The 15,098-nt window shown below is 43.1% G+C and overlaps 1 protein-coding gene across 1 annotated transcript in view; it reads right to left on the reverse strand.

Annotated features, from left to right (window-relative positions):
* Positions 1-15,098, reverse strand: part of ADAMTS2 (ADAM metallopeptidase with thrombospondin type 1 motif 2) — a 285,605-nt gene that overhangs the window by 50,368 nt on the left and 220,139 nt on the right. The window contains exons 6-9 of the mRNA XM_063120825.1: positions 11,504-11,660; positions 8,331-8,436; positions 5,304-5,447; positions 61-193 (exon numbers count right to left, since the gene is read on the reverse strand). Coding sequence (XP_062976895.1) covers positions 61-193; positions 5,304-5,447; positions 8,331-8,436; positions 11,504-11,660 — 540 coding nt within the window. The remainder of the gene's footprint in view (positions 1-60; positions 194-5,303; positions 5,448-8,330; positions 8,437-11,503; positions 11,661-15,098) is intronic.

Consider the following 15,098-nt stretch of genomic DNA (forward strand, 5'->3'; position numbering starts at 1 on the left):
TTGCGGGGACAGCTGCAAAGGCCCTGGACGAGGTACAGCAGAATCTCGTTAAGTACTTACAGCTGTGCACATCATGTAGCCCAAACCAAAGTCGAAGCGGCACTGCTCGTTCATGGAGTAGTGGATTCCTGGCAGCTGAGGGAGGGAAGGCCAGTCGTGGTCAAAGGGATCGTCACGCAAACAATCGTAGGAACTGCAAGGGCAGAAACGTCAGTCGCCGATGGGAACGCGAGGCGTTTAGAGTGCGGGAGGTTTCAGTTCACAACGAAGCCAAGCAAAATAGAAAGGCGTGCTTTCTCAGAAATGAGTTCCCAAAGCACAGTTGTTACCTAAGTTAATCTGTAGCAGATTTGCATCTGAGACAGGACAACATGCTGTCCACTGATATGCCACTGAGGTGTATCAGTGAAAGTGAGGAAAGGTTTACAATGTAACAAATACACCAGAGGAACCATCTGAAACTCATAAAAAGTTGCTAGAAATAGGGATGGGTCAATTGCCCTCCAAATCGTAACTTGTGTTGCTGTTTGTTGTTAGAGTCATCTGTTTGGTAAATAACAACTTGGGAGCTGGTTGATGCTCTTTTCCCCTTCATTTTAAAAATTGCTGTTATAATTGTTGTTCATTATGTTAGATAACATTTTATCTTCTGTTTTGTATCGATCCATTGCCGTCTTCGACTGGTCGCATTTTTTAAACATCATTTGCTAAAACTATAATACATGTATGCATGGGGAAATTGCAATAAATACGAATGCTTTAATTGAATTTCCATTTGTGAAATTTGTGCCTGCACTGTGTCTTTTAAGTCAAACTTTAGCAACAAAGGCCAAGGTATTCATCCAAGCATATTGAATGCCAAGATTCATAAGTAAATTATCGTGTGCCTGAGCCCAAGAGAAGTAAGTATTTATATAAAACTTTCTTTTGTTTTCTTAAGCATGCACAAATCTGTTTCTACCTGAAATTCCTGCTCTAGTCTTCCTTTCATTGGGTGTTGTTGGGTTGTTGTTGTTGTTGTTGTTTTAAAAAAATCTTATTAAGCACAATCCTATAGTCAAGATTAAACTAGCTAGCAAGCCACAGAATTCAGCAAAAATCCTGATACAGTGGAGAAATACAAGCCATCGTCATGACAGATACACCAGTGGAACAGCCCAGATGGTCCAGCCGAATACCCTGCTGGCAAGTATGCACTGGTGGAATTGCTAAGACAAGATGGAGTCATGGGTAGGATGTGGGTGGCATAGGGGAGGGGTGAAGTTATGTTGTGTCCTTTGTCCCTTCGATCTAGTTTTATTTTTAATTGAAAGCTGCCTTGAATGCCATTTTTCTTGGTAGAAAGGCAGGGTACAAATCAAATCAATCTATAGCAATACCCCAGTCGATGACACAGCTTTACATCAGCCCCTGATTTGTGCAAAGAATTTCCTAACTGTGTTGCCACTCTATAGTCCAACCTTCCTTAACCCGGTGGCCTCTAGATGTTTTGGACTTCATCTCCCAATGACCCCAGGTGGCATGGCCAATGGCCAGGAATGCTGCGAGTTGTAGTCCAAGACATCTGAAGGGCACCAAGTTGAGGAATGCTGGTCTCATGATTGATCTCATGCTTGCTTCTTTCCTGCTGGGGAGGGGTGGACAGGGATCTCTTTCCCTACCCCAGGAGCAGATTAAAGTTGGCCTCACAATGGGACCCTGAGGTGGGGAGGTAGGGAGCTTGGTGGCTTAGGGCAGCGGCCCTCCCTCCCTCTGCCTAAAGTTCCCCTACTTTAGGGCGGGGGAGGCAGGCAGGCCTTTCAGGGTGTAAATTTGGGGAGAGGCAGGAGAGGAATGATGAGGCAGAGGAGGGGCCAGTCATGCATTTTGGAGAGCAGGGCCAGCCTGTCAGGCAAGAGAGCAGGACAGTGGCTGTTGGCCTATGCAGGAGACAGGCTATTGGTCCATGCATTCCCCTTGCTGATTGGTTCAGGTGTCCACTTCATTAGATGGAGGTTGTACCCTGGATTCAAACCAGGGATATCCAGCCTGTAAAGCATGAGCTGTTCCATCCAGCTGGGGCTTCTCGTAGGGTCCCTGTGATCCTGATATCTATGACTGGGTCTTGGGGCTGGAAGGGAAGACAAATACATCTGATTGGTTGAGTGGTTAGAGAACTGTTTTGCTGTGTTTGCAGTGTGGGCTTGAATCTCTCTCCTTCTCTTTTGCCTATGGCCTGCTTTTTTCCTTCCCTTTATGGGGTTCAAACACCAATCTGCTGCTTCCCAGCCCTGTGCCTTCCGCAGTGGGCCATTGGGCATTGCTGCTGTCCATGGCTGCTGCTGTTGTGTGTCTTGGCCCCTCCCCTTGGCTGCTTGACCAAAGAGTCTTTCCCTCCCTCAGTGGATCTTGACCCCTTGTCCCAGGAGGGCTTTCTGCAAGTCCCCTGAGCTAGGTGGGTGTTGTGTTGTGTGAGCTCTTCTTGCTCCTTTTTGTGTGTGTGTGGTGCTCCAAAAAGTGGATTTGAGGAGTACAAGGGGATTTATTCCCTTGCCTGTAGGGATGGCTTGGGACTGGTAAGAGCAACATCATTGCTGGTGGTTGCACCACTGGGACTGATGGAATGAGAGGTGGTGTAGTGGCTAGAGTGTTGGACTGGGAGTTGGGAGATCCGGGTTCTAGTCCCTATTTGGCCATGGAAAACTACTGGGTGACTTTGGGCCAGTCACAGACTCTCAGCCCAACCTACCTCACAGGGTTGTTGTTGTGAGGATAAAATGGAGAGGAGGAGGATTATGTATGCCACCTTGGGTTCTGTTAAATTACTGTTAATGACACACCTGCAGCAAAGTTTTGTTTTGCTCTTTAATATTATTAGTTGTTTGGTTTCTAAGAGGAACATAAGAAATGGAAGTTAGAAAAAAAAAAGAAAGGAAAGGAAAACATCTCTACTGGATGTTTAAAAATGAAGACCCGAAGGGAAAAAATGCCTTGCAAGCACACAGTCAATAAAAATCCCACAAAACAAGCACATAACAGTTCCGACCTTGACAAGGCAAATAAAGACATGAAAAAGCAAGCAATAAGACAGCACTAGAAAAACTACAATATATTTCCTGAAAAGCTTGTTCACACAAATGAGTCCTGCATATTTTTTAAAACAGGTCAGTGAAAGTCATGAATTGGCCGGAGTTGCTACACTGCCGGGTACTTTTTTTTTCAATGGGGCATTGAGGATGGAATTACACTTTGCATCAACAAATGTTTTTTGAAATATTTGACTGGCAAGGCAGGGACAGGCAGCATTTGTAGGGAAGAATTAACTTCCCTGTCAGCTTTCTCCTGCAAATGCAACAAGCCATCCCTTTCGTTTGGTTTATTTCCCATATCAGAGCCTGGCTGAAGTAAAAAAATAAATTAATTAAAATGGTCTGGGAGGTTATTTGCAGGGAAGGATTGGAGCATGGGGAAAGTGTTAAGCACCCCCTCTATCCCATTGATTCTTTCCTGCACATGCCTATGTCTGCACTTGTATTGGTGTTTCAAGGCAAATACAGAGTATGGAACTCCACTTGGCTCATAACACATAATTTCACCATGAGCATGATCCTTTCTACAGATCTTCATAAGCATGGAGAAAATGTGGCCATATGAAGAGACACTCTCTCTGATATACAGAGCGTCTCTACATTAATGGAAATCATGTTGTTCACCCAGGGCTTTTCTACTTCCTAATTCTTTGGCGCTATTGTTATGGACTGCATTACACAGGAGGAGGGGGGTGACAAGGGGCTTGAATTGAATACTTCCCCTCCATTCAGTTCCAATGACTTTAAAAGTGGTTCTTTTTATCCTGGGATTACTAGAGGATTCCATGGGAGATATTCTGGTTGTTGATGGCATCATGAAATCGAACCAAAAGCTTCAGTGAGTGGCCAATTGTGAGCGTCCAAGAAATTACTCATTTAGAAGAGCCCATAATCCGAGGCCATGAAGGGCTTCATGGCTCAACATGAATCCTGACAAGACAGTGGTATTGTTGGTGGTTGCCTCTTCCTGACAGAGTCACTGAGCAGATATGCCAACTGGAGGCACTCTGGGGCCTAGCATTGTTCCCAGAGTCTCAGCAGTCTTATTCTACAGCTTAAATTAATGAGTTGTCTGCATCTTATCTTTGAGGACAGGGATCAGGGCATCCATGAGTTTGTAACTTCACATATCAATTAATGTAATGTGCTGCACTCCTGAAGATGGTCAAGAACTGAAGTTAGTGCAGAATGCAGCCGCTCACTAACTGCCAGGGCAAACCACAGGATACATATGTGGGGACGGTATCGAGGGTACGCATGGTTGCGAACCTCCCATTTGGGGAGGGGACCCATTGGAGCTAGCATTAGACATATACAATCTGTGTTGGCCTATCCATACTAGCCTACTAGGCCTCATTCAAGTTGTTGCTTATGAACTTAGAAGCCCTAAATGTCCTGAGTTCAGAATACCTATGGAACACCTTCTTCCATATGGATTTTTCTGTCTGTTTAGATCTGCCAAGAAAACTTCGTTCCAGATTCCTTCACTTCATTAAGTGAATCTGCTGCATTTGTATCAGCAGCTGATGTTTCAGAACCACCGTCAAGAGCAGCCCCATGCAGAGTATATTACAATAGTCAATCCTCAAAGTTACAAATGCATGAATGATAATTACAAGGATTCACAGTTATCTCCCACAGTATTCATACCACAGTTTCATCTTCAAAAGATGGCACCATACATTTATGTGAACAATGAATTACCTTCATTCAACAAAGGATCTTTTTGTCCCTCTTCTTTAAAAAAAACACAACCTGGGACAGATTGTCTTGATTTAACAAATGCAACTTTAAAAGAGACACTGGGATTTTACAAAAATCACCTTTATTCCTGGTTATTTTAATTGATTATTGACAGAAGCCACTCCTAAAAATTTTTACTCACAGAGTATTGAGAATATGCTTATATTGAATACTGAGAAAATATAACTGTTTCCAATGTTACCCTTGCACACACTGTTGTACTATTTACAGAGCAATCTCAGTCTTCCAAGGAATAAAGTCTCATTAAATTTACTGGGGCTTATGGCCAAAAAAGTGGGATATCAAGTAAATGGGTACAGGATTGCAGCCTTAATTTATGTTTTTAATGGCTTTTATTCTCTAAGCGTAGTTCCCATGTTCCTAATTTCTCTTTAAACCCCACACTTCATACTCAATGAAAAGATGGTACATAAATATTGCACTGAGAGCTGAAATCCAAAATAAGAGATCCCATTCCATCATGGTACTCACTGCAGGTATCGGTTCAGCTCCTGCTGGCTACATCGAGACCAGTGGAAGCGATGGAACGCGGCCTGGACAAGAGGGGCCATTATGCTCCCCATCCGGACTTCATCCCCACACCTGTTCCCTTGACCATCATGTTCCATGCCTAATCTAGAGGGGGAAAGTGGCACAAGAAAGCCTGTTAGATGTTGTTTTCATTCCTTATCATTTTAATAATAATTTTGTTTTCTTCCTGTTCTTAGTGACTTTTTCCATTGCATATGTTTACTCTGCTTCTATCCTTTGGGAAGCTCAGAGAAGTCCTCGGTGGCCTCCCTTCCAGGCCCTGATCAGGTCTACACCCACTTAGCTTCAAGTTAGAAAGATCCAATGAATTCACTAGATCATCCTTCCCCAACATGGTGCACTCCAGATGTGTTGGACTATGACTTCCATCATTCCCAGCCAGTGTGGCAAGCTGGCTGGGGATAACTGGAGTTGTAGTCAAACACATATGGAGGTGCCAAGTTGGGGAAAGCTGCCCTAAATCCATTATTAAAGAAATAAATTCGAATGATGTTGGAGGCTTCATACAGGAGATTTATTGTTGCATCCTAACATTGCAGACATTGGTAGTGAAGCAATATCTCATTCCATCTTCAGGGAAATGCCCTTTTACTCTTTTCCATTTTCTCTTTAGTTCAGTATTCAGGCAGAAATGAAGATGAATGCTTAAAGAAAAAGAGAGCCAAATCAATTGTAGCTATAAATCTAACAATTCTAATGAAGACGGTTGAGCTGATGTCAATGAGGATTCCTAACAAGACAGAAAAGCCCTCAATAATTCCTAAAATAAGAAATAGAAAAGTGTCTGCAGGCTATCCAGGAAAGTGTTTAATAGAAAGTATTTGAGGAAATACACCTCTAGCAGTTGTTATTCTATTGAGACACTGAAGTTGTTTCATTCTGAAAGCAAACAAACCTTAAAGTCCATTAAAAATGAGAGAGATTCCTACCAAAGTTCTACATGAGAACATCAGGTTCAATGTGCCATGCACTGCTCCCACACAAGGCCAACTGGAATAGATGTGCAAGAGATGTGCTTTGCTAAGCTATAATTATAGGTGTTTTCTACATCAAGCAAATCAAAGAGGCAGATCCTACGAAACATGTAACCCACCAAGCCAAACTGAACTCGTAAGAACCCGACATTACAACAAGGCTGGTACAAAGATAGCCCAGGACTTTGGAAAAGCCAAAGTAAAGAGGTAGTTTTTTGGGTATTGTAGACTGCCTACTGCGTAGTTGTATGGCTGGTGGGCTGTTCTTGGCCTGACAATTCACAAGGTGTGCAGAGCCCTTCTTAAGGCAAATCTCAAAAGGAATCTCTCTTTGCTTACTGATGCACGAGTGCTCAAGAACCCACACAAGAAAAGTAGCCAAATACAGAGAAATTCTAGCCCTATTTGGAAGCGCTTCTCTCATCCACTGCCCTCCAATTGCCAACAGGTGAGAGGTAGAGCAAGGATAAGCTCATTGTTCCTGCCTTTTCCATCCTGCCCCCAATTCATGGTGCAAAGGAGTCTTCTGCAACAGGGAGCCAGGTCTATTCATGGCAGCTCCCACACAATTGACAAGCCTGATATTCCAGAGTTCTAAGTTGTATGGAGAGTGTCCACAAGTAGAAAAGGTTCTGCAGAGGTTTGCCTTCCCAACACAGGGGCAGTGATCAGAGGATGCGGGACCAATGGGCTGTCCCCATTCTCCCCCTCATGTATCGTGTATGTGTGTCTTGGTGGTGGTAATGATGGATGAGATTGCCTGAATAGGACTTATGTAAAGCTCCATCCGACAAGCGTTTTATTGCACGCTCGTTACTGGGCACTCACGCAGTTTGCTCAGGCCCCTCACATGATGTCGTCTGCTTCCCGTGTGCCTCCTGCCCCTTCTGGCCTTCATTTCGCGACAAAAAAAATCCCTGGTTAAGTCTGATGTATTTTTAAACACGGAATTGATGCTCTCTCCTGCTGTGCACGTTAGAACAGCAGACTCAATGGGCCTCGTGCTCGTTCTGTACTTCCTCTTTTGAAAGAGGAAGTAACTGAGGAATGAAAACACTGGCGGAGAAGCAATGGTAGGGAGCGTGTTTCCCCCCAGTGTGATGTGAAAGAGTTCAGCCCCTCCAGCAATTCAGGCAGCACCTCCCTTTTCTTGCTGTCTCCACAATGAAATATCCTATAAGTGAGGGAACAGTACGTGTGCTGTCTGAGGATGGAAGAAGTTACAAATCTGCAGTGTGATGAGGTCACCTGTGGGTTCTGTGGAGGGACTGTTAATGGAGGTCAAGTGAGCTGCTTCCTCCCATGCCCTCAGTTCACATGCATGGGGGCAGCAGGGTGATCCCCCATTTCCCCATCCAACACGTCCTCCCTAAGCTACTCAAGCTCAGAACTTGAGTAGCTTGTATTATGATGAGAAGGAGGACCAGCTGAACATACAGATCAAGTAGCTAAAATATAGGAATCGGGGGAAAGAAAAAGGTAGCCTTTGTATTTTGTGCCTTAATCCTTCAGGGCAATATCCAGTGTGACACTGCCACTGACATAAATTACATTGCTCTAACGTAATTGACTCATGGCACAGTGGCAATCGCACTTGCTGGCATAGCAGATTCTCCTGGAAAACCCATCACACCAGCAAGCACTATTGGCGTTGCACTGGAAGTTGTTTATGCTGGCGCAATATAATTTATATTAGCAGTAGTATCACATTGGATACTACCCAAAGAATCCCCTCTTCACAACATCCCTCACTTTTACTAGAATCTTTCAAAGATACATACTCTAATGCAGCAATGTGTTCTACTAGATACAGGAGCTCGAATGCTCTTCCCTGCCTGGAATAGGTTCCCCATACAATTAAATGGAGTGAACCAATTTGCAGATGCATTTCCCCCACCCTTTGTGGTCATTTTCTCTCTCCATTGAAATTAATGGAAAGGGATACCATTAGTCATGCAGTATCTCTCAATCATTGCATGCAAGTGCTACTTACACATGTCCAGTTTCATGGGCTACAACAAATGCTGAAGAGAAGCCATCTTCATGGTTAAGTGTGCAACTTCGAACTGGGTGACACATGCCAGTAACTGGAGCATAGCCTATTAGGGAGAAGGTGGCATTCAAGATATAAGAAAAGGAAGAGCACTGCTTGGCAGTAATTTTTGCACCAGATGTCTTATTTAGATAAATGGGAAATGCAAAAAAGGAGCCTTAATCCATTACAATGAATAGAAGCTCTGATGCAAAAGCCATTTGCTTGAATGGAGTTATGCAGGAAAGCTTCCAGGTGGTTTGTACTCTAAGGAGTCAATATACAAAGGTCTGGTTCAGACCTAATAGGGGCTGCTCAACAAATTATAGTTTGTTTCAATGTGAATGACTGACAAAGTCAAGCACGCCTTCCCAATGGTTCTTTCTCCTCCCTTTGCATGCCTGGCTTCAGAGGAAACATATGAATAAAAGAACATACGAAGTGCTATGCTGGATCAGACCAAGGGTCCATCTCACCCAGCATTCTGTTCACATAGTGGCTGACCAACTGCCCACGGGAAACCTACAAGCAGGACATGAGGGCAACCACATCCTCCCGCTCATGTTCCCTAGCAACTGGTATACATAGGCGTACTACCTCTGATACTGGAGATAGCATAGAGGCATCAGGACTAGTAGCCACTGACAGCCTTCTCCTCCATGAATTTAACTCCCTTTTAAAGCCATCCAAATTGGGGGCTATCACTAGGTCTAATGGTAGCGAATTCCATAGTTTGACTATGTGCCGTATGAAGAAGTCCTTCCTTTTATCTGTCCTGAATCTCTCACCAATCAACTTCATGGGGTGACCCTGGATTCTATTATGACAGATTCTACTATTACCAGAGAGGGAGAAAAATGTTTGTCCATATTTTCTACACCATACATGAACTCCTTGGTTTGTTGGTTTCTTAAACTACACTTCCCTGTGATTCTGAATCATGAAATGGTGATTTAACAACTCCCTATTCCCTACAAACCAGCCTGGAAATCAGGATTAAAACATAGTTAAAACACAGTTTTCCAGTTCAGACTACATGAGAAACCATGGTTTAAGAACCATGAAGTCTCCTCTAGAGCCAGGCATGTGAGAGGAGACTGTGAGGGGAGGGGAAGGAGCACTCAACTTTAGTGTTCATTCAAAGTGGCCCCATTATATCTGAACCAGACCAAAGTCACCAATCATTCTCTCTTCTGGGAGCCTTAGGGTGCAATCCTATGCATGCTTAGGCAGAAAAAAGTCCTATAACAACCAGCATGCCTGCCTGGGGCATGCTTAAGATATGCAGGACTTTTTCCTGCCTAAACATGCATTGGATTGCACCCTTAATTATTTAACTTTGACCATTTCTAGAAGAGCAGTCTTCTTCTGGAGCCTGGAAGATTAAAAGGTAACTTCTTAGTGTCAACAAAGCAAACACACCCCAAATTGAGTGACTTGGGGCCACTTTTCATAATCTTAATAGCTACATAAACATTTCATGCCATTTCAATAACTTGAGAGAAAACCTGGCATGACATAATACTTGTTACCATTCAGATAAATACAGAAATCTTCAAGAAAATGGTGTGGATGATTCAAACTGCATCAAACTTAGATGCAGTTCAAATCTCTTTTTAAAATATTCAGAACGCAACCCAAATTGCCCTCCCCAAGAAGGCTGGTTCCTTATTACCATGAGCAATCCAGCAGATAACTATTGCCCTCAGCCTTTTGCTCTCATAGGGTCTAGGGGATGCTAGAGAATTTTGTTCAGCGAACTGACCCAATTCACTCTTTTCAGACTAATATGCAGATCAGAAGAGTTATCCTTTGGTTTTGTACACTTCTTGAATTTTATGATGCAGTTCTTGGGGCTCAAAAATCTGTATAAAATTGCTCTTTTAGGGGAAAATGCATATTATAGAGGGAAATACATGTTATAGGGGGGAAATCCTAACAAATACATATTATAGGGGGAAATGGATAGAAATTCAATACAAATTTGTGTGTGTGTGTTTTAAATTCACAGAAAACGTGATAGAACAGAATAATGACTGAACACAGGCAGAAATGACACAGACCAGAAATAGACTGATCCATCCATCCCCATTAGAGATGTGCACTAAGCTACAAAATCAATGGCCAGGAAAAACAAAATCATATGAGTGAAATAAATTATGCTCCTCAGCTAAATGTGCACACTTTAAGAGTACCAAGCGACTATGGCACACATTTCAGGGAAACGAACAGAAATTTGGAAACCACCCAAGGAGAATGTCCACTAGCCACCTGAAACAGCAAGTAGCCTTACCCATAGACCTTAGAGAACTCATGTAGCTCTGATAACTATTGACCATCTAAGCAGATCATGGATATAGAGCAATGAGCTACAGTTTTCAATCATGCAAGAAAAGAAGAAAAAGTTCCCTGGAGAAATCACTAGGCACTTAAATACAGTACTTCTGGTAATTCCTGTGTATGAAATATGTTCTTCAGTCACAGTTATATTTGAAGAATTTGTCATGCCTTGCAACTGAGAAAACTTCAGTTCTCTTTCCAACAGCACTTGCACTGTATTTTGGCCAGTCTGCTAACTTGTAAGGGATTTTTTTGGTTCGATTAAGGATAAGAATAATTTTAAAATAATATCCCTCAAATGCCTTGAAAGCTACAACGACAACCAGTTAGACACAGCCCACCACAGACCAACTTCAGGGAAATAGCAATGGGCTAAATGTTTCTTTCGTGTAAGGGCAAATATCAGTGGGTTTCTTCCACTGGAATGGTTATCTTGTGAGAGAATCAGGGATGATGAACCATGGGTTCTGGGGGCCAAACCTGGCCCTCCTAGGGTTCCTCAAATGGCCACACCCCTTCCTCACCCTTTTCCCCAGCCACTGATCATTTGCTGGTTTCCTTGGGTTTGTGCAGTGTTTCCCCATTCTAAAAGGTTGAAATGCTTTTCCTAAGGCATGTTTACTGGTAGTAAGAGAATTTTGTATTTTGGCCCCATCTCCTCAGCACCACCCATTACTAGAATGAAGCCACCAAGAACTTCTTTGAATGTGAATTTGGCTCTTGAGACGCAAGAGGTTCTCCACCCCTGATCTATAACATTCTCAAGATTGGCTGCCCTTTGGCACAGAACTTACCTTGCATACCAGAAGGGCCAAAATCCTGTCTCGTGAGAAAAATTGCGTGATCATGATACTCTGCGTGCTCTGTATCAGGTTTCTGCTGTAGGTAGGCCCAGCGGCACACATTCTCTAAACTCTGAGAAGGGTTGCCGATCTCAATTAAACTCATGGACTAGAGAGTGAAAGATAAAATTTAAAGAAGAAAAAAACGGGTTACAGTTTGTTTTAGCCAGTTTGCCTCAGTGGCTTGTGAGTCTGTCCTATACTCCCTTATGTATCATGACTCTGATTCATTTATTCGTACCTATACCACCAGGTGATCCTGGTTGAATGTGAAGGCCATTGAATCTGAGATACTATCTTCTCCGTTTTCCCATAGGCAAAGCAAATGGACCTTCATTGATGTAATAAAGGTTAAACTGCCTGGAGAACTGCTGTTAGTCAGTGTAGATGACACTAGAATCTACTGACTAGCTGAAACAATGGTCTGACTCCGTATAAGGCAACTTCCTAAGTTCCTTCTGCAGCACTGTGGGAAATGTCAGTGGCCTGCTAGAAAACAATCAAAACAAGAAGAATCCTTGCCCGAGAAACAATTATATTATCCCATCACTAGACACCTTGGCTGGAATTCATCTATCATTTATTTCCCTGGTGTGATAACTATGATTAACACATAAGAATAGCTGCTATCATCTGAGGGCAAGTTCAAATGGTTGGGTTGGGTTCTTTTTCATGGTAATATATTAGGCTTCTGGCTCGCGATTGTTGCCTGTGCTAAACATGAACAGCAGAGCAACAGGCAATTGTTTTTACTTTTGCCCGGCAAGATATATTTCAAATTTTCTTTTGGCTTTGAAGAGTGTCTCCATCGCTACATCTGAAAAAAATTCAGCCAGCTGTCTCTAGTTGAAAACAGCTTGGTTGATCTGTGTTGTCTCACACAGCTATGCAGCATGAAAAGATTCGTTATTCAGGAAGCTTTCCAACCCCCTTACAAATGAGCTTGCCCAGACAGACCAAATTGCACGGCGAGTTTCAATAGTAATCAGAACCACATTTTAGGAGGCAGCTAAGAACATTAGTTGAATCTTCTATGCTAGAATTCAGCCCTATGGCTTTCAATGAAGTTTCAGAAGTTCTTTCAGGGTTCTTGATTATGGCACATGCTGGGAACTTGTACTTGTTATAAAATTGTTATAAAAGAAATAAAACCGGTTCTATTAATTGCAGAAAAAAACATATTGTTATATTCATCGATTTGGAATTATCCTCTTGGACATAAATTCAATTGACTCATTGGGTTGGACGTAGATTTAGTCATGCTTACAGCAAACCCACTGAAATCACTGGGGCTTAAGTTAGTCATGACTTACTGCTTATTCATTTTCTTACTCTTTTTCTCTGAAAAGAAGACGCTTAAAAGGTGATACCTCAGTTAATAATTTCATTTCGTTCCAATAATTTAAGTTTACAATAAGACTTGATAAGCCTCTTTTAATTGCAAGACTGTAAACAAAATAAAGAGCATGGTACAAGATGATAATCATCTATTGAAACAGGAAGCTGAAAAAGGAAGTCTTCAGAACTGGACAATCCTATTTTGCATTACTAGGCTATTATTTTAAACATACTTTATGAGACTTGTCAGTGGCCTTGTTCAGACAACACGCTAAACCATGCTGCTTAACCACAAAATGGTTAAGGGAATTCCCTTAACCATTTTGTGGTTAAGCAGCATGGTTTAGCATGTTGTCTCAACCAGGCCAGTGGATTTATATATAGGCTATGGGCTAGATCTAGATTTACACTGGATCAACAATGCTGGTAGAAGTGGACCGCCCTGCCCCCTCCTTCCTACAGAAGTGAAGGGATGGGGCAGGGGGATACGCAAAAATTGGATGGAGGGACCTTATACAAGCAGAACCGTTCCTCTTGCAGAAGGTCCCTTCCTTTTATGGAAGGCAGATTCTGAATCCAATCCAGATGAAAGTGCAACTGTCTAAACGGGCTTGCCCCGGGGTGGATTCTCAGTAGCAGCTGGTCATCTACATGACGCAGCCGCCATTGCGAAGCCATCCAGGGGCAAACCACAGAAACTCTGCGAAAGTCAAGCACATACCCCCTGGTTGTCGTCAGCTGGACAGAGAAGGGGGCAGACCTCCAGGAGCTCAGGAGAGCCCCATGGTAAATAAAGAAAAAAATGGGGGGGGTGGAGTAATGGGGCCCATTCCTCCCCCCCCCCATTTTTTATCTGTATCTGCACAGCTTCGCAGATACAGATAATAATAAAAAATGGGGGGGGGGGGACGGGCAGCCAGAGGGAGGTCAGAGGGAAGAGAGGTGGTTCTGGCTGCCTCGTTCCTCCCCCATCCCTCCCAGTGCGTAGCGCAGCAGCAACTGTGGCAGAAAGTCCACACTTGCGTTCCTTTCTGTGCAGATGCCCGGAAGGACTGCAAGTGCAGAAGCAAGAGGCCTCACAGCGCCAAAGCACAGCCATCGAGACAGGGGCTATATCTGTGGAGTGTTGGGGCTTGCCAGGATGTGAACCAAACCTGGCCAGGGTGTTAGATTTTGGCAAAGCCAGGCCTAAAAGTGCTGGGGTAGACGGACTGGGAACTAGACAAGGAAATTAGGATGGACCTGGACAAGTGGCAGGATCAAGGGTAATGTTTGTCAGGCTAATGTCAACCCAAAGGTAAAACGAGAGAGTTAGCGATACAGATCAGGCACAACCAATGAGCTCCAGGCAGACAACGAGCAATCTTTCCCACTGTCATTTTGCAGAATTTGCTGGCAGCCTGGGACCAATGGGGCAGAGCAGATAAATCGGCATTGGTTTTATTTTCAAATCTGCAGGAAACAAGGAGTGATTTTGGACAGAAAGTTCACACTGTTTCTCAAGGCCGCTTACTATTATCATTCATGAACCCCACTGCAGAGTCAATATTGTTTGGTTATACAGTTCTCTCTCCCAAGAACAAGCCCAGTGTGGTGTGGTAACATTGGGGTTCTATTCTTTTATCTCCCTTATGCAAGGAAACTAAAAGAATTAGCTAGATTTCTCTTAATACAGTCAACAAGCTATGTCTGTAATCTGGAAAGCAGCTTTGCCGGAATAGGGAAAGCGGCAAAAGAATAAAACTTTAACTCAGTTATCCAAGGTTTGTTATTCAGTTTTACAATTTTTTTTTTCCAGATGCCTGAATGCACAGGATTAATTTTTATTTATTAAAAACCTTTCCATCCCATCTTTCAATGAGATGCCCCAGGGGGCTAACAAAAAAAAAGTTTAAAACGCAAGCATTTAAAATTCAAATTTTAAATATTACAAAACCAGCAGCAGGAAATGCAACCATAAAAGCAGTAGGGCATGGATGGCAAGAAACCATCCAGGGAAAGCACGGGAGAATAAAATCGTGATGACGATGATGGCAATGATGATTTTAATTTATACCACACTTATATACAGAATACCCTAGGCGGCATTAAAATGTTGGCACCAGCCAAGGATCCCTGATGAAAGTGTACTAGAAATAGGGTACAACTACCATGGATTGGAGAGCAGTCATTGGGCCTCTAAAAACATCAAGCCTGGTTTCCCCCCGCC

Source organism: Elgaria multicarinata, chromosome 3, assembly GCF_023053635.1.
Source record: "Elgaria multicarinata webbii isolate HBS135686 ecotype San Diego chromosome 3, rElgMul1.1.pri, whole genome shotgun sequence".
NCBI lineage: Eukaryota > Metazoa > Chordata > Lepidosauria > Squamata > Anguidae > Elgaria > Elgaria multicarinata.